The 21765-nt window shown below is 43.6% G+C and overlaps 1 protein-coding gene across 5 annotated transcripts in view; it reads left to right on the top strand.

Annotated features, from left to right (window-relative positions):
• LOC113585739 (arf-GAP with coiled-coil, ANK repeat and PH domain-containing protein 2-like) overlaps positions 1-21765 on the top strand; it is a 36238-nt gene that overhangs the window by 8680 nt on the left and 5793 nt on the right. For 2 of the 5 annotated variants that reach the window (XM_027023426.2, XM_027023425.2), the window contains exons 3-21: positions 2868-2987; positions 3773-3826; positions 4483-4541; positions 4888-5071; positions 6112-6156; positions 6319-6414; positions 8461-8535; positions 10139-10150; positions 14344-14456; positions 15119-15170; positions 15347-15447; positions 16753-16858; positions 17071-17273; positions 17635-17704; positions 17830-17924; positions 18096-18289; positions 19852-19944; positions 20439-20647; positions 20959-21068. In XM_027023426.2, coding sequence (XP_026879227.2) covers positions 2868-2987; positions 3773-3826; positions 4483-4541; positions 4888-5071; positions 6112-6156; positions 6319-6414; positions 8461-8535; positions 10139-10150; positions 14344-14456; positions 15119-15170; positions 15347-15447; positions 16753-16858; positions 17071-17273; positions 17635-17704; positions 17830-17924; positions 18096-18289; positions 19852-19944; positions 20439-20647; positions 20959-21068 — 1991 coding nt within the window. The remainder of the gene's footprint in view (positions 1-2867; positions 2988-3772; positions 3827-4482; positions 4542-4887; positions 5072-6111; positions 6157-6318; positions 6415-8460; positions 8536-10138; positions 10151-14343; positions 14457-15118; positions 15171-15346; positions 15448-16752; positions 16859-17070; positions 17274-17634; positions 17705-17829; positions 17925-18095; positions 18290-19851; positions 19945-20438; positions 20648-20958; positions 21069-21765) is intronic. The other 3 variants (XM_027023429.2, XM_027023427.2, XM_027023428.2) reach the window with 2 other exon arrangements.

Below are 21765 nucleotides of genomic sequence, written 5' to 3'. Positions count from 1 at the left end.
ACAAAAAGGTTTATTTTTCTTTTAAAGACTGCCAATAATTACTGCCAATAAAAAGCCCTAGTGACACCACTGCAATGATCTTTTGAGGAAACAAACCATTTTATTTTAGTCTTCCAACTAAACAAATAAAATAGTCTTGCAAACACATTGCCTTTGTCTTATCAGAGGTTAATGACGTGTTTGCAAACAGCTGAGCTCTCCAACGGTTTTTTCCCTTTATATTCTGTATATTCGATACTGGTCCTCGATACTGGAAAAATTCATTTTGGTCGCATACAGTGGTGTGAAAGTGTTTTGCCCTCTTCCTGATATCATTTTTTTTGTATGTTTTAAGTGTTACAATGTTTCAGATCATCAAACAAATGTAAATATTGGACAAAGAAAACACAAAAATCAGTTTTTAAATGAAGGTTTTTATTATTAAGGGGGGAAAACATCCAAACCTACATGGCCCTGTTTGGAAAAAGTGATTGCCTCCACATCTCATCACATCTTATCACATCTTTGGAAATCTGAGTTCAATTTCTCTAGCCACACCTGCCACACCTATTCTCAATCAAGAAATCACTTAAATGGGACTTGCCTGACAAAGTGAAGTAGACCAAAAGATCCTCAAAAGCTAGACATGCTGCAATCCAAAGAAATTCAGGAACAAATGAGATACGAAGTAATTGAGATTCATCAGTCTGGAAAAGGTTATAAAGCCATTTTGAAGCTTTGGAACTCCAGTGAACCACAGTAAGAGCCATTATCCACAAATGGCAAAAACATGGAACAGTGGTGAACCTTCCCAGGAGTGGCCGGCCGACCAAAATTACCCCAAGATCACAGTGACGACTCATCCAAGAGGTCACAAAAGACCCCACAACACCATCCAAAAAACTGCAGGCCTCACTTGCCTCAGTCAAGGTCACTAGACAAAAATGGCCTGCATGGCAGAGTTCCAAGACGAAAACCACTGCTGAGCAAAAAGAACATAAAGGCTCGTCTCAGTTTTGCCAGAAAACATCTTGATGATCCCCAAGACGTTTGGGGAAATACTCTGTGGATTGACAAGACAAAAGTTTAACTTTTTGGAAGGTGTATGTCCCACTGCATGTGGCATAAAAGTAACACAGCATTTCAGAAAAGGAACATCATACCAACAGAAAAAAAATGGTAGTGTGATGGTCTGGGGATGTTTTGCTGCTTCAGGACCTTGAGGAGTTGCTGTGGAACCATGAATTTTGCTGTCTACCAAAAAATCCTGAAGGAGAATGTCTTGCCATCTGTTTGTGACCTGAAGCTGACGCACACTTGGGTTCTGCAGCAGGACAATGATCCAAAACACACCAGCAAGTCCACTTCTGAATGGCTTAAGAAAATCAAAATGAAGGCTTTGGAGTGGCCTAGTCAATCCTGACCTGAACCCAATTGAGGTGCTATCGCATGACCTTAAAAAGGCAGTTCATGCTTGAAAACCCTCCAGTGTGGCTGAATTATAACAATTCTGCACATTCCTCCACAGCACTGTAAAAGACTCATTGGCAGTTATTGCAAATGCTTGATTTGCAGTTGTTGCTGCTAAGGGTGGCCCAACCAGTTATTAGGCTTGAGGGTCAATCACTTTTTCACACAGGGCCATGTAGGTTTGGGGTGTTTTTCCCCTTAATAATAACAACCTTCATTGACAAATTGCATTTTGTGTGTACTTATCTCTGTCTAATATTTTAAATTTGTTTGATCTGAAACATTTCAGTGAGACAAACATGCAAAAAAAAAAAGATATCAGGACAGGAAACACTTTACACACCACTGTATGTGGTTGGTTCTCTTATTTATTTTTATTTATATATATATATATATATATATATATATATATATATATATATATATATATATATATATATATATATATATAATCGCGCTCTCTCTCAGGAAGGGGGCAAACACTTTTTCACACCACTGTATGGCACACTCACTCTGGGCCCAATCAGCAGTATGTTGTAGGATTTTTCTAGCACAACCGTTGTCAGCACATTGTTGTACTTTTATTTTTATTAGACTGTTAAAATGTGGAAGTGAATACCATCTCTGCTCAGATGCCCAACATCCCGCTCACTCACGTCAGTTCAGCTCACGTTGGCCGAGTGTGCCATATGCGACCAAAATTAATTTTTCCAGTATCGAATATACAGTATATACTGAGTCTAGTATGCAGTAGGCTATTTTGTAAATGACCAATGCAAGTTGCCATTTGCCTTTATTGAAAACCTCTATTCAGCCAAGCAAACAAAACAAAAACCTCAAAACGGAATATGTGAATGCCAAAATTAAACCCCATATACCTACCCAACCAGTGAATATCCAGATAGTAGGATATTTGGGTCCATTTTGTACCTATTGTTGTTTAAAGTGTTGTAAATGTTGACTTATTCATTCAGGCAATGGTGTAAATATGAAAATAACCTTTTTAAATGGTTTCCTTTGTCACTGACAAATGGTCATGCTTGTCTGACCGAGTGACCCATGTCCATAATAACTGCTTTAGAAAGTCCAGGGCCAGAACTGCAAGTTGGTCTCTTCAGGTCCTTGATTGGGGCTTAAACTGTGATCAAATGAGATCCAAGAAAAAAATGACCACTGTATTGGATGCTTGGTCCCATTTACAAACACTAGAAAGATATTGTTTGCAGACATTTCTGTACTGCTTTGTCCAATTGTGTTATGTCTCTCTTCTGTGTGTGTGCGCGCTTTGTTTTGGGGTAAAGCTGAAGTTTAGGCGCCTGTCTACCTGGGAATTTCGTGCTAGTTTTAGAGCCCTAGTCCCAGAGCTTTCGACTACTTCACCTGTTCTTCTTGCTGTCTTGTTTCCGTGTGTCCCACAGCTGGTGAAACTCAGCGTCGCCATGATCGACGCTGGCAAGGCTTACAACACAGCCAACAGGCAGTTTGTGAGCGGCATCCGGGAGCTGGCACAACAGTCAGTCAAGGATGAGGTCATTGAGGTGAGTGGCTTTGTCCCAGCAGTAGCCTAATTCTGGTAAAGAATGGTGCTCTTCGAATGCATAGGCTCTGGACTTCTGTTTTCTTATGCTCCCGTAGCTCACAGGCAGAGCATTTTGGAACTGTGGAGCTCACATGACATCCATTTCCATGTATAGTATTTTCTAAAAGCTACATTTTCCCTTATCCACACTAGAACACCAGAGCTGTTTTTTGTTTGTTTGTTTTTTTTTGTTTTGTTTTTTCCTCTCTTTGCAGCGTGGATTGGAAAAGACCATTTTCACCACCATTTTCAGTGGTGTGAAAGTGTGGATTAATCAACAAAACATTTAAACAGATTAGTGATCAATACCAATATTTATAGATTGTTATACAATAATTTAATAACAAATGAAACACAAAATTGGTGAACTTTAAATGAACATTTAACATTATCTGCACTGTCCCTGTTTGCTTAATTAGATCTGCACTCTGTATTCTGCACACTTATTTTAAATAAAATGTATAAACTAATTAAATGTATACAGCTAATAAAAAAAATAACTTTAAAAAAAATAAAAAATTCAAAATGGCATTTTAATTGGCACCATTAATTGGCACCGACCAATTAATTGCATGATTTTCTAAGACGGATGTGTTTTACAGTTTACGTGTGGAACAAGCCTCAATCGACACTTAGTTTGAATGTGAAATGGGATTAACAGCTCACACGAGAAATTTGATCGGTTTTTTTTTTTCTCCATTGCTGTTTGATGGACACGTGTGTTTTGTCCTTAATTCTCCACAGTCCAGTCTCACCAAGTTTGCAGAGAGCCTACAGGAAATGATCAACTACCATGCAGTAAGAGAATTAAGCCCAAAGTTCTGAGTCTGTGTGTATTTGAAAGTCTGCAAGTGCCTGAATGAAAGCCAGTGTTTGTGCATACATTTTGACACTGTGTGAGCAACTATATGTATGATTCTCATACCCTCAATTTGACACTAGCCTGCTATAATCAGTTTTTTAAAACAATGAAGTTCATATACATATTAAAAAAACCTATTTTTGTTTACCCTTCTGGTGACCTTGGGGGTGGGGGGACATCACTTCATGCTATAGTGAGATTGGAATAGAGAAGTTCTGAACATGTGACTGCAGGAGTGACGTGCGCACGCGTGTGTGTGGTAGTAGTGGTTCCGTCTTTAGAACTGCAGAATTAGCTGACCTATAGTTTTTCTCACTGAGTGGGACACATGATCTTAAGTGAAGAATGTTGTGTGGTTCATCATAATGCACATGCACACATACAAATTCTCTCTCTCTCTCTCTGTGTTGACACTGACCATCCACACATTCCTAACATAATTCTTTGACCACAATTAGACATCTGATTCCTGCTAGAGATAAACCTACAGTAGTTGTCATTGTAAATGTCCGATTCTCGTGTAGTGTAGTAGCCTGATTCTCGTGTAGAAGTGCTGGCTCCCAGGCCCTGACCCACTTCTCTCTGTTCACAGATCTTGTTTGATCAAGCCCAGCGCTCAATAAAATCACAGCTTCAGACATTTGTGAAGGAGTAAGTAAGCAGAAAGGCCATTACTTTACCTTTACACTCTAGTCTCACTTTACTGACTCTTTACTGATTGTTTTAATGAACATTGCAGTAATTGGAAGTTAGCACTGCAGTGTTCTTGTTTTCTATGTGAAGTGTTACATGTCAGATTGGATAAAACGATGTATAAAAGGTCAATGATTCCCACATTTAAAGGTCAAGTTTCAGACTACCCTGACACAACCCTCTTATCTGCTGTATTCAATTACCCTTTTGTCACTAACCTTCACTTGCTGCTCTTTGGTCTCGATCGTTGGCTATGCTAACAGTCGGCGGCTGCGTCGTGGGTGTGTTGTGTTGTGGCCCACAGGGACCTGCGGCGGTTCAAGGAAACCAAAAAGCAATTTGATAAGGTGAGTGAGGAGAAGGAGGCGGCCCTGAGCAGGAATGCGCAAGCCCCGCGCAACAAGCAGCATGAGGTGGAGGAAGCCGCCAGCATCCTCACCGCCACACGCAAGTGCTTCCGCCACATTGTACTGGACTACGTGCTCCAGGTAGCAGCCACAGCTGGGGCAAACGGGCAGCGTTGGGGACGGGGCTCTTGTGGGGTTCCCGTAACGTGGTTTACTCCACTCTGTAGTGTTTCCTGGGGAATTACTGTTGACAAAATATCATGCAGGGTTTTTTTTTTAATCATGTCCCTCAGGATGATTGAACACTTCTAAACAATTGTCAAAAAAATGCTCACAGTGCAGGTACACATCCTTGCTGGAGTCTCCCTGCTGCCTGACTACCTAGACCTCAGCCATTTTGTTCTGCGTGTCAAGCCATGTAGTATAGTGACTAAATATATTCATCCATATAGTCATGAATGTATTATTGACATTTATATACATTTAACATGGGCATGCATTAATGTGCTTTAACAACTGTATGCATATATGAGTGAGATGCATACACACACGCATACACACACACACACACACACACACACACACACACACACACACACACACACACCTGTACACAAACATGGAAAAAAAATGCCACTTCTTTTTTTTTCTAAGCATTTGTAACTCATGGTCCTCTCATATAATTGCTTGTTCTGCCATAATTTGGACCAGTGCCCAAAGGTAATTTTGGTGGTGTTTCATAAACTCAGTTCCAGGGGGGAAATGCTGTGGAAAAGAGCCATGCTAAAATTAAACAGGCACTCCCTCTACTGTTAGAACAAGAGTATAGCACATTTCTATTGTTTGGGAACTTAAAAGAAAACTTAGAAAATAGTTAATTGGTTTGTGGGGGGAAAGGGTTTTGAAGTGATCTTACTGCCTTTTAAGATTTGGTACTTTCGTCGCACATAATTACTTCTGAATGCCTGACTCAGCTTTGAGCTAATCAGGATTTTCCCAATTGACATGGGAATTTGAGTACAAAATTATCCACATATGTTAGTGCACACACACATGCTGAGATCATGTTCAACTGACCACTTTCTCACTTCTCAAACTCACAGCTCCTTTTTAGCTTTGCAACAGAAAGTTGTTTAATAAACAAAATGGGTGCATACTTCAAATATTTCCTTCCTCTCCAGATCAATGTTCTTCAGTCCAAGAGGCGATCAGAAATTCTCAAATCGGCAAGTACACCAACTGCCCTGTCACCTCCAGTGTTTTAATCATAAAAGTGATCAGTGAAACTTCACTCCTTTATGTAACACACTTCAGTGGTTGCTATCCCGTTCAGTGCTCCCTCTGTTGGTAACCTTCTGTTTTTCTTCTCTTCTCCTGTCCTCTTCTAGATGCTGTCCTTTATGTATGCCCACCTGACATTCTTTCACCAGGGCTACGACCTGTTTAGTGAGCTCCAGCCTCTCATGAAGCATTTGTGTGGGCAGGTAGGCGCCACCACGCCGCCCCTCTGCTTAACACAGTTACTGTTCCATAGGAGTGTGTTTATTGTAGGGAGGACAGTCTTGGCTGTAACCCACAACAAAGCTTGTGTAAATTTCTATGAGCTGGATCAGGTGTGTTAGTTTAGTGAATATCTGAAGTGTGTAAAAAAAAAAATAAAAATAAATTAAAAAATACTATACGTAGTTTGAGTTTGTTCAATAAGGTCATGTTCTTTAATATTTAATGCAAAGAAATGTTGGTAAAATCATATTAATTAGAATTTAACAAGTTTGGTTAATTGGTTTATTATAAATGTTTTATTACTTCATTTGTGCAGTTTTTCGTATATATACACACACGCACACACAAACAGAGCTTTCTCCTCATTTCCTTGTTTACATTGAGTGGGTGTGGTGGATCGTGCTGCAATTGCTGCTTGGAAAAGGGAACTGGAGGGCTGGCGGGGGTAGCAGGGTATTCCTGCTCTGGGAGTTGGACTCCGAGACCCAGTGTATGCGGGTTGGAGCTGGCATGAGCAGAGGGCTGCGTGTGCCGCACAGGCGAGGCGACAGTCAGCAGGGTGGGGAAGCCTGCGGAGAAGTTCTGTGCATGCGTGCGCCTCTGCCATCATGAAGCTGAAGAAGGTGGAGCGATTTTGCAGGCAGGTGTGGAGGAGCTGTCAGCAAGTCAATTCAACCAGCCTGTCCAACCTGCACTGCTCAGCCACTGATCAACCACTGCTGGGGTTAAAGAAAGGGTTGATGGGAGTTGGGTTGTTTTTTCTTAAGGATTCTGTCCTTTACTAGAATAGTTTTTCTTGCATTATTTTTGATATATTGCGCTTACTTAATGGGTTACATTTTTGTACATGTAATCTGAACACCTTAAGGACCAGATTCGGCAGAGTTTTAATGTTCACATGAAATCGCAGTTATGATATTTTTTGTATAAAGTTGTAACAGCAGTAACATCATGGCCCTTGTTCTGTTTCTGGTGCATCTGCTCCACCTCTCCACTGTTCTCCACTCTGCAGCTCAGGCATGTTGGGAACTGGGACAAAGTTGTAGATTGTCTGGCACTCCCTGAGGACAAGGGTGGGAAACCCTGCTCTGGGTTGTTCAGTGGGACAGCAGGAACTCGTAGCCAAGCCTTTTCTTATCTTTTTGTCAATGAGGGCCGACCTGCAGAAAAAGCTGTGGCCGTTGATGGTTATCAATTGGCTGGGGTTTGGAGGGTGTGGGGGACATGTCTCTGGTGTTACTGGTGATTAAGGTTCACTCAGACGGTGAAGCTAAGCAACCCCCCACATATGTACTGCGGTGGGAATTTGGTGCGCTATGTGGAGAAGGGAAGAACATTTCCCGTAACATGATCTTATCGACATCTTCCCGTTGAAGCACAGCAAAGCACTGCTCTTCTGCAGAGCTCCCCTTTCTACTGCTGTTGTAGCGCTGGTCTGGTGTGTGCTGTTAGGAGTCTGCTCAAGAGGCTTTTCCTCCCTTTTCAGTAAAAACAAGTAAATGAAAGCTGATATTGTGCAAAGGGTTAAATTAAATCCATGTACCATGCAGTACTGAGGTTCCACTTAAGTTCTGGTCCTAGAGGAGGTATAGCTTTGAAATCACGGAGGACCTACTCTTAGTGTAATCTCTCTTTCTTGCAGACCGTTGTCAGTGACTGTACTTTTGAGTGAGGCATGGCTTAAACTATGACCACTGCTAGATGTTATTAATCATATGAATGGAGCCAAGTTTTTAGGTCCAGGGCAGATATTCCTGGCTTTTTCTAAAGTGGGGCTTTTAAAGTGGTCTTTTAGAAACTGTAGCAAGGAGGTGAAGTAGATGAAATGCTTCTTTGGTCTTTGATAAGTTTGTCTGCTGCCAGTACTGCTTAATTGTGTTCTGCTTAATTGTGACCTCAAAAGGTCAACGGTCACTTCAGTATATAAGTGGTCGTCATTTCTTACACACACACACACACACACACACACACACACACACGAAAAATACTCGATCAGACAGTTCTCATCTGAGATTTTTGTATTCCAGCTAGACCAGTTGGTGGTGGATGCAGCAAAGGAAAAATGGGATATGGAAGTAAAGCACTCTACTATTCGTAAAAAGGTAAGAAGCCTCTCTTCCATGCTTCATCATTTGGATCCCTATCTACATGCTCACAGCCTTTGCTGGGTTTGCTGTATAGTGATGTGGAAAGGTAATATTGGCCTGGCAGTCTTACTACTACCTTGGCTCTGTCCTTGAGTCTTACAGCCAGCTCAGCCTCATGACTCAACTCAGCTGATGTCTGGCATATGGACTATATACACAGACGTTACAGTCTGTAATCTGCACATGCACATAAGCACTCACACCCATGTCAGCAACAATTATTTTATTGCAGCGACCACAGTAAATATTAAAAAAATTCCTCCATTGAATCAAAAGAGCAGCCCTCAGATATCCCCTCTCTCTCTCTCTCTGGCTGTGATTGTTATTGCATACCTGCCTTCCAGTATGTGAGCTCCCCATCTTTCCCCGACAGTCTCCGTGCTACTCTCGGACTTCCATACACGTGCACTCCCGCGCTCGTCTATCTCTATACAGGTCTACTCTGTTGGGCTGTGAGCTCCTCAGCGAGGCAGTGCCAAGAGTTAGAGAGACCTGCCATTTGGCAGGTGAAGCCCTGGATAAGCCCAGCTTTCCACTCAGTAGAGTTCCTCTTATTGAGGCTTAACACCGTGCTCAGCAGTATTCTGGGTAGGACAGCCTTTGACCTCCTGTCACTCCCTTAAAATCAGATTGCTTGTTTATTAATCCCATTGTAATTGTATCTGAAAACTAGCCAACTTTGTTTTGAGTGTCCATAAAAATCTAGTTGTTTTAAAGTTAATGCCGATATACACAATATTATCCTTCTCAGTGTGCGTTTATGAAATCTCTCTTCATAAACACATGGAGGGAGGAGAGAGAGAGGCTAAGATGCTCTGTTATGGTGGGAGAGTCGCCTGTAGGTGAGCCATGCACTCACTGTCATGGATTATTCAGATGGGTTGGAAACCGTGCACAAGCTCTGATAATAGCCAACAAGTTCAGTGAACTGACCCCATCCTGCCTTCATTACAAGCAAGCAGGGTATATGTGTTTTTGTGTGTATCTCTCAGTGAATGGCTCAGTAGTTGCTCCAGCAGTGTGTGTGTCTGTGTGAGAGAGTGTTTCAGTGGTCTCTCCTGGTGCTCTTTTGCACAGCTGATAAAATTCCATGCCTCACAGGAAGTTGCTTTGGCCTGCATGTACTATAGGAGCTATTATGTTGGTGAGGGCCAAGTAGAGAATCTGTGTGTCTCCGTGCGTGCTTGGGTTTCAGCACTTGTCTGTGTTTAACTGCTGCGTTTCACCCACACGTTACTGTTCTAGCACTATTCTCCTAGCAGTTAACCCAGTTAACATTAAAACTTGGCACGTGTGGTTCTGCCCGTCTAGCCCAAGCTCAGCTCTGTCTTTAAGTCCTACAGTTCGGAGTGACACTTCTTTCTTCTTCCTTCCCTAAACACTCCCCCCTCTCATGCTCCACCATTTGGCAGTGTGCTATTTTTGTTTTCTTTCACCCTCTCTCTCTCTCTCTCTCTCTCTCTCTCTCTCTCTCTGTCCATCTCCTCCCCTCTCCTACTGTTTTGTATCAGCATTTCAGACGTGCTCACTTTCCTTCTCTCTCTTTGCTCCTCCAAAGGATTCCCTGCAGGTGAGTCTTTCTCCTTCCCGTCTTTGTGCTCTTAGTTCGTAGTTTTGGTGTGCTGAAGGCCTGCTGTCCTGGATGGTTGTGGGTTTGCTTTGCTGCATGACTGGAGGTGACTGAGGCATCAAGCATGGCGGATCAGTCATTTGTTTAATGGTTGCTCTGAGGTCATGACTGCAGACATGCTGATGTTGACTGCTATGCCCCGTCATGCATGGTGTATGGTTACTCCGGCTTTCCAGTGATGCTGGAGTGAATCAGGATACATTTTCCTGACTCACTCACAAGAATTAACTACAGTTTTGGACAAGCACAATTGTGTATTTGCATGGCATGACAGCCTTTTAGATATGTTGTTACCTGTGCAGTTTTTTATTCTTTTCTTTGCCTGAATTCTGAGAGTTTGTGAATTATTAAAATGTGCTGAGTAATAGTTGTAGTGCTGACTGGCTGAAGTGCTCTGAGACTGCACGCACAGAGGCACAGCATCCAGTCCAACCTCTCCTGGTTGGTCAGATTAAGGGCAGACGACTCCAGACAGCTGAGTTTCAGAGCCCATGCTTGTCATGCATACACACTGTAAATGTTTAATGCACCAGAACTGGTCCTCGTGATGGCCGTTACCCTAGCCTGCTAGCTACAGCTAGTGCAGATGCTCACTGTGTGCACGGATGCAGGTGACCTTTGTGCAGTAGGTGGGGTCTGCCCTGATGGGTACTCACACGTACACTGCTTCCACTGGTACACACACTCAAGAGCAGGAGAGTGGGTCATAGTAAGGACTGTTACTGTGATGCTTGGAGGTTATATGTAGTGTCACTGCTGACACGCAGAAAGCCCTTCATCTATCAGGCATGAAGATCTTCAGCCGGTTCCACTATGTGTGGTATCTGGTAAGTGTAAGCATGTGTGAGTAACTCGTATCTAGGTAGTAAATGATTTGCATCCTTTGTCTTTGTTTATTTTTGCAAGATGCCTAGGTTCATTTAGTGTGTGTGTGTTTGGGGCAACATTTTGGAAGGGCATGTGGCATCTGTCTTGGGCTGAAGGCTTTTTCATTTTCCTGTTGTGATTTGCAGGAGGTGACAGAGTGTGACACCTTTCCTAACTCTTGACATCAGATGTGTTTGTGCTTGGAGGTCCACTTGTGAATATAGCCCTCATTGGTTGTCTGTATGTCGCCTAGTTCAAGTTTGGTTTATTTGTCACATACATAGTCATACACAGTATAACTCGCAGTGAAATGGTTTAGTTCCTTAGTCTCGTGTCATGAATCCCTGACTCTTCTGCTTATGTGGCTGAATCAGACATCTATTTTCAAATGTTTTCCATTGTTTTGCCACAACTGAATCATATGAGCCTTGTGTTAAGTTAGGTGTTTGATCTGGATGTCATTGAGGGGCTATTGGCTAAATTAAACATCCTCCCACAAGTGCTCTAGTTATAGTAAAAGAGGGTTTTGAATGTTTGTCTTACTTGTCTCTGTAAACTTTTGTAGATAGTGTGAAACACAGAATGCCTTTATTCCAGGGGACGCATGTCTCTACGATGTGGGCGAGTGACTCGGCCCCTGTACTCTTGCCCTGTATTTTGGACATGCCCCCAACCAGCATTCTGTCACTCCAAAAATAACCTGTCCTCCAAAACTGCCATGCGTCATGATGGAAAAGCCAGGTGAGTGGGTGAAACTCAACCTAGCTATACGTAATTGCAAGGGCTGTTCCATCCTCCACTCTGTGCGAAAGGGCATATTCTAAACACGGGGACCAGCACTCAGCCCTCCTCTCTCTGAAGCAGTTGCACTGGTACTTTTTAGGACTTCTTGGGTAGTTGTCTTTATTTATTTAAACTGGAGACAGACACTGACCATGTGCCTCTTGGCTTGTTTAAGCAGCAACGCTGTGTCGACACTTGCACTAAGAGACAGAGTTTCACATAAGCAGCAAGCTATTCAGAAGCAGCTGTAAGGGATCTTAAATGAATAAAAAAATGTTCCTGTCTGGGATATAGAACTTTTGGAACTTTCCTGTTGATTGGAGAGTGTTTGGAGATATTTCTGATCCTACCGTCCAGACACGTTTCCTGTCGGCCAGCCATTCTCGTGCAGTGTAGGTGCTCTAAACTAACAGTAGCTAGTTTAGATGGCTTTGGAGTTGCTGAACATTGCTATGTAGTTCAGGTCTTATTGCCACTACCTTCTAAAATTCAATTCTGGCTTTGAGGCCCAAGTAGACGAGCACATTGTTTTACTGCCAGCATTGTGTCTGCTTTCTGTAGCATGTAAACACTGCTCACGTGAGCTGTACGGTCACTTGCTGCAGGATAACCAATAGGACTTCCAGCAGAGGGCTGGACTGTACCCCTTCAGCCATGTCTCCTCTATCTGGTATCCTGCATGGTGATCAGGAATGTGAAACGTCTAGTCAACAGAAAAAGGAAAAAAAACAAAACAAAACAAACACCACCGAACAAAAGCAGAGGATCTAATGACGGTGGTCGTGTTACCAGGAGAAACGGTGAGAAGGACACTTCTGCCTGAGCTCAAATAACGTATACGGGAAGTAGGGGTGATGTAAAGCACAGTTTATACACCGCTGTAGAGTTTAACTGTAGCATTTTCTCCCCATTAACATTAAATTGAATTAATTAGAAACTATTATGTTCAAATAAATACTTATTGTTTATAGCACTTATCATTGTTTAAGATAGACCTTATGTATTTTGCACTTCTAGGTATCAGCATTCATCCCTGTATTCTACAGTATTCTAGTTCATTGGTATGTTTAATTCTAACCTACTGTACTAGGATATATTCTATGAGTAAATGACAAAGCACTTTTGTAAGTCGCTCTGGATAAGAGCGTCGGCTAAATGCCGTAAATGTAAAATATAAATATATATGCACTCTCACTCATTTGATTTTCATTGCTATCATTTCAATACCCCAGTGTGGAGAACAGTATACCTGTCTTCTAGTGAGAATATTTTGGCACTGTTCAATGCTATGTATGTGACCAATGGTGATTTGTTTATTAGTCCGTTCTTCAAAAACACCAAACGCTGACATTTCCAGTTTGATGGTGGAGTAGAGGAAGTTCAGCGTCGGGGGAAGGGGAAGGAGCAGCAGTCCTGACACAGGAGGAAAAATGATAACCAGACTAATAAAGAACACTTTATATGGCTTTAGGATATTCAAACTATATGAAAAAACTGGAGAGGAAAAAAACGGTGTTTTCCATCAGCCTGCTGAGTTTTAAGGTAGACTTAATATTTTGAATAAGAAGCAGGATAATAAACTGTCCATAGATATATACTTTTCTGGCTAAAAAGGATAACCTTATCACATTGGTAGTCTCTCTCTGTCTGCTCACTTAGTGCCTGGTGTGTAGCTGGAAGAACAGGGATTTAACACTGAGATTCAAAAGAATGGTTATAAGGTTATTACTAAGTTGATGTGAAATTACAGTTCCATTCTGTAATGAGAAAAAAAATCCAGACAACTGTAGTGTAAATTTCAAGAGTGAGTGATGCAGCTGTACTGAAGAGCGTGTGTGTGTGAGTACAGTAGAGAACCAAGCAAGTGATGACCAAGGCAGTAAATATCATCTCACAGAGGTTTTTTTTATATATATATATATATATATATATATAAACATTTTATATGTCTGTCATATCCATGTATCTGTAGCATAAATAAGCGTAAATAATACACACAAAGCAATTTCCTCAAACTAAACTACAGGTCCATAGTGGTTTTTAATGGAAAAAATATCAGATCAGGAAAAAAATCAGGTGACGTTCAAATGCAAGATATCTATATTGGATTGGTACCAGAAAAACCCATATTGTGCCATCTGTAGTCATTTATGTATCTGAATATTATGGAAAATCGCAATAGTGTTCCAATAGTGTTTGATTCCACATAATTTATGTCATACCAATAAAGGAACAGGCCACCATGCAGGTGTACTGATTAAGTCATAAGAGCATTTGTCAAGAACAGTACTATGTTCCACACTGGCTATGGCCCTGTCCACCATCATGGATTCCAAATGCCATCTTTCTGTATTGAACACTCATTGTTTTTTGCTACAGTTCTCATCATGAGCGTAGACCTCCTTCCCCGAGTGCTCCTTTTATGCAGACATTGGTGTGTGTTTTGGTCCACCTATCAAGCGTGTGCTCTCCTGTGCTCTCAGGACTATTCGAATGACGACACCAAACTGGAGTACAATGTGGATGCTGACAGTGGGATTGTCATGGAGGGCTACCTGTTCAAGAGGGCCAGCAATGCCTTTAAAACATGGAACAGGTCAGAACAGCATTCCTAACAAACATTCTTGAAAAGCGTTACTGAAGAGTGTTACTGACAGAACAATCTGCAGAGAAGTTATTTGTTGCATAAATTTTAATCTACCATAGATGTACTTTGTCTGGCCCGCCTCATTAACATGATAATGCCTGTTCACTGCTCTTGGGCAGTTTGCATATGTGCTGTAGCAGGACTTTTACCCAAGCACATGGTTCTTTTAGACTGCTTTTACGTTCTGCTTCTTTCCCCCTTTGTTAATAAGCAGTAAAGGATAAACCACTTTGGCTGTGGCAAGGATGAATCCAAATGAAATGGTGGTTTAATTAGAGGCAGCTGCAGCTTGTGGTTTGTCCTACCTCCTTAGAGGTGAGGTGAGGTAGTTCTCCTCATTACCCCCCCTCTCACTACTCCATGGCTGCTTTTGGGGGGAGCAGCTGGATCTTTTCATATGTGCAATACTCATGCAGCGGGGCTGATGTGGTTTTCTCTTTCAAGCAGTGATTCATCACATTTAGAGCACAGAATTTATGTTTATGTATAGTGATGTACCAATTTAATTGGGTTCAGGCAGTTAAACCACCATACGATCCTGGATCCTTGTTTCAGTAATATAAGGTTGCTTCCATGTCTTGGTCCTGACCTGTGTGTGCTTATCTTCGCAGGCGTTGGTTTTCCATTCAGAACAATCAGCTAGTGTACCAGAAAAAGTTTAAGGTTAGTCCCATGGTTTTTCCAATCTAAAATGAAATATTCATGTAGAGTGGCTCCTGACCAGCTTTTAACAGAACCTGTGACTCGAGGGGAATTCCATTTGAGCTAGGATAATATATGTAATACAGCACTGTCTGCTTTGGGAGGTGGTTCTGACTGGAGAGATCTTTCTTCCACAGGATAACCCCACAGTGGTGGTCGAGGACCTCCGTCTGTGCACAGTCAAACACTGTGAGGACATTGAGAGACGCTTCTGCTTTGAGGTGGTTTCCCCTACAAAGTGAGTAACTCCAAAACAGCTGAGTGTGTCTGTTACAGTATGCATTATGTTCTGGAAGTGGCCTGTGCTAACCATTATGGCCTGTGTACATCTGTGTGTGTGTGTGGATGGGTGTGTGTGTGTGTGTGTGTGTGTGTGTGTGTGTGGATGGGTGTGTGTGTGTGTGTGTGTGTGTGTGTGTGTGTGTGTGTGGATGGGTGTGTGGGTGTGTGGGTGTGTGGATGGGTGTGTGGGTGTGTGTGTGTGTGTGTGGATGGGTGTGTGGGTGGGTGTGTGGGTGTGTGGATGGGTGTGTGGGTGTGTGGATGGGTGGGTGTGTGTGTGTGTGTGGATGGGTGGGTGTGTGTGTGTGTGGATGGGTGGGTGTGTGTGTGTGGATGGGTGGGTGGGTGTGTGTGTGTGTGTGGATGGGTGGGTGTGTGTGTGTGTGTGTGGATGGGTGGATGGGTGTGTGTGTGTGTGTGGATGGGTGTGTGTGTGTGTGGATGGGTGTGTGTGTGTGTGGATGGGGGTGTGTGTGTGTGGATGGGGGTGTGTGTGTGTGGATGGGTGTGTGTGTGTGTGGATGGGTGTGTGTGTGTGTGGATGGGTGTGTGTGTGTGTGGATGGGTGTGTGTGTGTGTGGATGGGTGTGTGTGTGTGTGGATGGGTGTGTGTGGGTGTGTGTGTGGATGGGTGTGTGTGGGTGTGTGTGTGGATGGGTGTGTGTGGGTGGGTGGGTGTGGGTGTGTGGATGGGTGGGTGTGTGTGTGTGGGTGGATGGGTGGGTGTGTGTGGGTGGGTGTGTGTGTGTGTGGATGGGTGGGTGTGTGTGTGTGTGGATGGGTGGGTGTGTGTGTGTGTGGATGGGTGGGTGTGTGTGTGTGTGGATGGGTGGGTGTGTGTGTGTGTGGATGGGTGGGTGTGTGTGTGGATGGGTGGGTGGGTGGGTGTGGATGGGTGGGTGTGTGTGTGTGTGTGGATGGGTGGGTGGGTGGGTGTGGATGGGTGGGTGGGTGGGTGGGTGTGGATGGGTGGGTGGGTGGGTGTGTGTGTGTGTGGGGATGGGTGGGTGGGTGGGTGTGGGTGGGTGTGTGGGTGGGTGGGTGTGTGGGTGTGGGTGTGTGTGGGTGTGGATGGGTGTGGATGGGTGTGGGTGTGTGTGGATGGGTGTGGATGGGTGTGGGTGTGTGTGGGTGTGTGTGGATGGGTGTGGGTGTGTGTGTGTGTGTGTGTGTGTGGATATGGGTGTGGGTGTGTGTGTGTGTGTGTGTGGATATGGGTGTGTGGATGGGTGTGTGTGTGTGTGTGTGGATGGGTGTGCAGGAGCTGTATGATGCAGGCAGATTCTGAGAAGCTGAGGCAGGCCTGGATCAGAGCTGTGCAGAATAGTATTGCCACAGCCTTCAGAGACAGATCGGATGACTCGGAGGTGACTTCAGTTCATTCCATGTCACTTCCACTAGAGATGAATGAGAGAAAGTTTAGCTTTTTGTTCTGTGCTTGTTTTTCTTTTCATGTACGTACCTGTACATATGTCCATACCACAACAAAGAGCTTATCTTACTGATGGATTGTTAATGATGACATTTTAAAGAGGTTTTCAATGCTCTACTAGTCTTAAGATTTTAATGTCTTTGACAGAAACTGGACAGGAAGTCATCGCCATCCACGAGCAGTCTGGATTCAGAGCCCAGAGAGAAGAGCCTGAAGGGAGAGGGTGCCTTGCAGAAGGTCATGGCTATTGCGGGTAACTCCACCTGCTGTGATTGTGACCAGCTGGAGCCGAAATGGGCCAGCATCAACCTGGGCATCACGCTGTGCATCCAGTGCTCAGGCATCCATAGGTACATGAGCCCAAAAGCAGCGGTTTCATGACCGTGCACTTCTCATTAGGGTGAAATAAAGGAGGCATTTTCTGATGTGTAAAATCAAGCCTCAGCTTCAGAGATTTGTTATATTGCCCGTGTTGTCCATGTTAATATGCATGTTTGACATTGAAAAATTATTTTTAAAAATGTCCTCTGCTAGTTGTGTGTGTGTGTGTGTGTGTGTGTGTGTGTGTGTGTGTGTGTGTGTGTGTGCGCGCTGTAAGACCTGTGCTGTTATAACCCATTCGAGTTGTTTAACCTTGGCCAAACCTTTGTGATGGTGACACAGCTGTAGCCTTAGGAGGGTTCTAAATGTGCTGTGTGCATCTCTGCTCAGGAGCCTGGGAGTTCACTTCTCCAAGGTGAGATCACTGACGCTGGACACATGGGAACCTGAACTTCTTAAGGTGAGTGCAGACAAGAAGATTCAGAGAAGAATCCTAGTTAGATCTGTTTGGATGTTGTCATTTGTATTTATTTGGGGTGGTAGAGGTTTGGTTATTTGGATTTTGTGGGTTTTGTGTGTGCGCAGTTGATGTGTGAGCTGGGAAATGGAGTCATAAACCAGATCTATGAGGCTCGGAGAGAGGAGCTAGGGGCCAGGAAACCACAGCCAGGAGACCCCAGGTACGTACACACACACGCACAAATGAACAAACGCACATGGACGCCACAGCCAGATGCTCCAGGTACACGCATCCCTACCCCAATGCATCAACCATTCATGCTCATACAGCCAGGAGCTAAACAAGGTTTGGTGTCTGTGTGAGATGGCCTCTCCCTCCCTCTGGACTCCAGGCAGGAGGTGGAGGCTTACATTCGAGCCAAGTATGTGGACCGGCGCTTCATCAGAAGGCCCTCGGACGAAGAGCTGAAGCTGAAGGTGGTGACCTTGTGCAAACAGGGAAAACGCCTCAGCTTCTCCTCAGAGCCCCAGCCACCCCGAGCACCACCACCCACACCCAAAGCCCGTCCGGCCTCCGGCACCTCAGGTGGGTGCTGCCTCAGCTGCATGGATCTGCATGGTTTGACTGATTTGGCTGCTTTGTCTGCTAGATGGCAGTCTTCTCCAGATTCTCTTCCTGCCGTGATGAGCTCTAATCTTACGCTGGCTTTTGCTTCTTTCGGACATTTTTGCTTTCTCTCGGATTGTCTGCCTTTTTTTGCTCTGCTCTCTGGCCTCCCGTGTGGGCCCTGACTAACCCCCTACCCAATCCCGACTCTCTGCTCTTTGCTTTCCAAACCCTGGCATCTGCGCAGCTGCAAGTGGTCTTGAGGAGGCCTGGCACGAGTCTCTCTTCTGTGCTGACGAGCTTGACTCTCTCTTCTCCTACTTTGACACTTCTGGCAGGCTGCGCAGTCGTAAGTACAGCCTTGTGTCCCGGATGCTCTCAGCATGCAGGAGCATGAACTCAACCCTGCTGACCCTCCCCTTTTCCTGCTACCAACTGAACTTTTGACCTGTTCCTGCTCCTAAAACAATGATTTTGCTTTCACATTTTTTTTCTTCTACTTTTTGGGGATTGGTTAGTTGGTTCATTTTTGGGGGTGTCATATGCATCTTTTCTTGAGTGGTGTTTTCTCATTGGGTTTAATCGGAAATGGCATGATGCCAAATTTTCTGTTCCGATCCAATATCGATATCTTGCATTTCAATGTCGTCTGATATCAATACCAATCTTGTATTTTTTTTTTTTTTAATTTATTTATTAATTAAATATTTTTATAGAAATGTAATCTGATAACACTTACAAGATGGTTATTCTTATAGCCCCCAAAAAAATCTATGGACAATGTTTGCTCAAGTTGCCGTATTCTCCAACTCCTTATTCAAATTTTCTAGTCCATTTTAAAACTCAGCATTCTAACAGCAACCTCAGTAACTGTTTTTTTTTAAACACTGTTTGAATATACTAATGATTTTTGTTATATATACTTTGGCTATTCTTCTCACTTCTTTGGCAATGCCTAAGTTTCTGTTAGGTTTCTACTGCTCTTCCTCATTTCCCTGTCCCTGAACAACAACTACTTCATGGCCAAACTGGATTTTTTTTTTTTTTTTTTTTTTTAATGAATGTATTAATCTAGTCACTGTTGGTCATGGATCCATGGCAGTGATCAGTATAGAAAATGCTGGTTTGTCTCACACTATGTTCAAATGCTCACACTAGAAGGTAGATAATCCAATGTGAGGGGGAAAAGGTTATCAAATATAGCAGTGCAAGTCATCACATGTGCGAGTCCACTGTTCTCACACTAATCTGGATGTTGTCACTTAACCTGTGGTATGCTGCTGCAAAGCACTGCTGTGCTGTTTTCAGGCCAGATTGTGATGCATCAGATCAGTTTACTTCATATTTTTCTCCCAATATCAAAGTTTTGATGTGGTATCAAATCGATGTCATCTGTAGTTTTGATTTGCCCCAAAACATCCGTTATCAGTCATTTGTAATTATTTTCACACTCGGTCAAGGTCAGAAGTGTGTGTGTGTGTGTGTGTGTGTGTGTGTGTGTACCATTCAGTAAGGTGATCTTGTCTTGATATGTTTCACAGAAAAGAGTGCAGACAGTGGAATCCTAAACAGTGCTGAAGGGAGCAGAGAGGTCCTGGTGAGCAGCTCATCCACCAACAGCCTGAATGACACAGGTCAGCCCACTTCCCCCCCCCCCGACTCCTCTCCCCACAGCCTGAACAACACAGGTCAGCCTGTATCTAGAAAAAAACAGTGTTGCATCATTTCCCATTCAAAAACAATTTCCTACAAATAAGTTATATTTCTTGTTTCCATAGGGCACTCCTTACCTACTTCCTTTTTATTTTCTGTTTTCTAATGCTTTAAAGAAACTTGGAGAATTGTTCGCCAGCCAAGTCCTTGGGGAGTCTACATTATTGCTCTCTCCCAGCTAAACCAAGAAATCAGTCAAGTAGTGGGCTGTTGCGACAGCAAAAACAGTAGACTGTGCAGGCATTCCTGAGGCGTTGGGGAAACTCGCGCCTTAGAATGAACCTGTGACGTAACCAAAAATATTTTTCAGTTTGTGTTCATACGTAAGCAGTTGAAAAACAAGCTCTGTTGTAGTTCTTGGCCCGTCACTTTTTTCCTGTGAGTGTGTGTGACATGCGCCTCTGGGGTGTTGCAGAGGCAGCAGAACACCAGCCAGCGAGTGGCAGCAAGGAGCAGGTGATGTTCTCAGAACCAAAGCACTACTGCCCCGGCCTGCAGCTCTACTGGGCAGCCTTCACCCGCAGCCTGCCCAACATGGCCGAGGCCCTGGCCCATGGCGCACAGGTCAACTGGATTAACACGGAGGAGGAGAAGAGGACGCCGCTCATAATGGCCGTGCAAGGAGTGAGTGGGGCCTGGCGGCTGGGTGTGTGTCCCACGGGGCTGAGAGTGGGCGACATGGCAGAAATATGCAAAAGCTTCAAGAATTTCTTAGGTGCCCAGTGTATATAAAAAAATGTTCCTGAGGTTTGCTAAACAGAACCAGAAATAAACAAGATGCCCCTAAACAAAAAAACAGCACTACTACATTTTAAAAAGGCACGTTTGAAGACCTACAACAATAATGTATACAGAAGAAATGGAACAAAAAATCAAATAAGTGACAATGGTGTGATATTAGTTGTGTGTGTTTCAGTGACCTGTGTATGTTTCAGGGCTCTCTGGTTACCTGTGAGTTCCTACTCCAAAATTCAGCCAGCGTAAACCAGCAAGACAGCCAGGGCAGAGGACCCCTGCACCATGCCACTATCCTGGGCCACACAGGGTCAGCTCCACCCCCACCCCCCCCCTGCTCCACTCTCAGCATGGAACCAAAATGGATTTATTCATGCTAACGCCCTTAGCCAGGCTGGATACCTAGTCAAGGATTTCAGTAATGTCAGGAAAATCAATCATGGCAGCAAACTGTAAAGTTGGGTCAAATTTGTATGTTTATTTACATAAACATACAGGACATCTGCACTGAAATGCTTGTGGTGAGGCATTGGTAATCACTCAACAGCAGCACTGACACTGATGCACATAACTAATGACGACATAATAATATACTAAATATAAACAAAATGTACAATATACCACAGCATGTAGGCAAAATAAACAATATGACTTCAGAAGGGTCCTTATGAGGAACTTCCTGTTATTGAATATATTAGACAAGGATAATCTGAGGGTAACAAACTATATACTGTAAATTAAGTGACCCAGTGTAAATTAAGTGGAAGTGTTGAAGTAGTGGTGTGCTGCAATATATTGATAATAATAGTAATAAAGTGCTACAGTTGACTGATACTGGGAAGGGCTAACTGCTTCACATTCTGTTTAAGAGCCTGATAGGGCAGATGAGGCAGATAGCCAGGGGTTAACAGCAGGTTGCCATTTCAGGCCCCACCACTGCCAAGTTGCCACTGTTGCAAGACCCTTAACCCTCAATTAACCCAAAAGTTGCTTTGGATAAAAGTGTC

The sequence above is a fragment of the Electrophorus electricus genome, chromosome 26, assembly GCF_013358815.1.
Source record: "Electrophorus electricus isolate fEleEle1 chromosome 26, fEleEle1.pri, whole genome shotgun sequence".
NCBI lineage: Eukaryota > Metazoa > Chordata > Actinopteri > Gymnotiformes > Gymnotidae > Electrophorus > Electrophorus electricus.
Note: the sequence above shows the minus strand (reverse complement) of the source record. Positions and strands in the feature narration are given on the sequence as shown.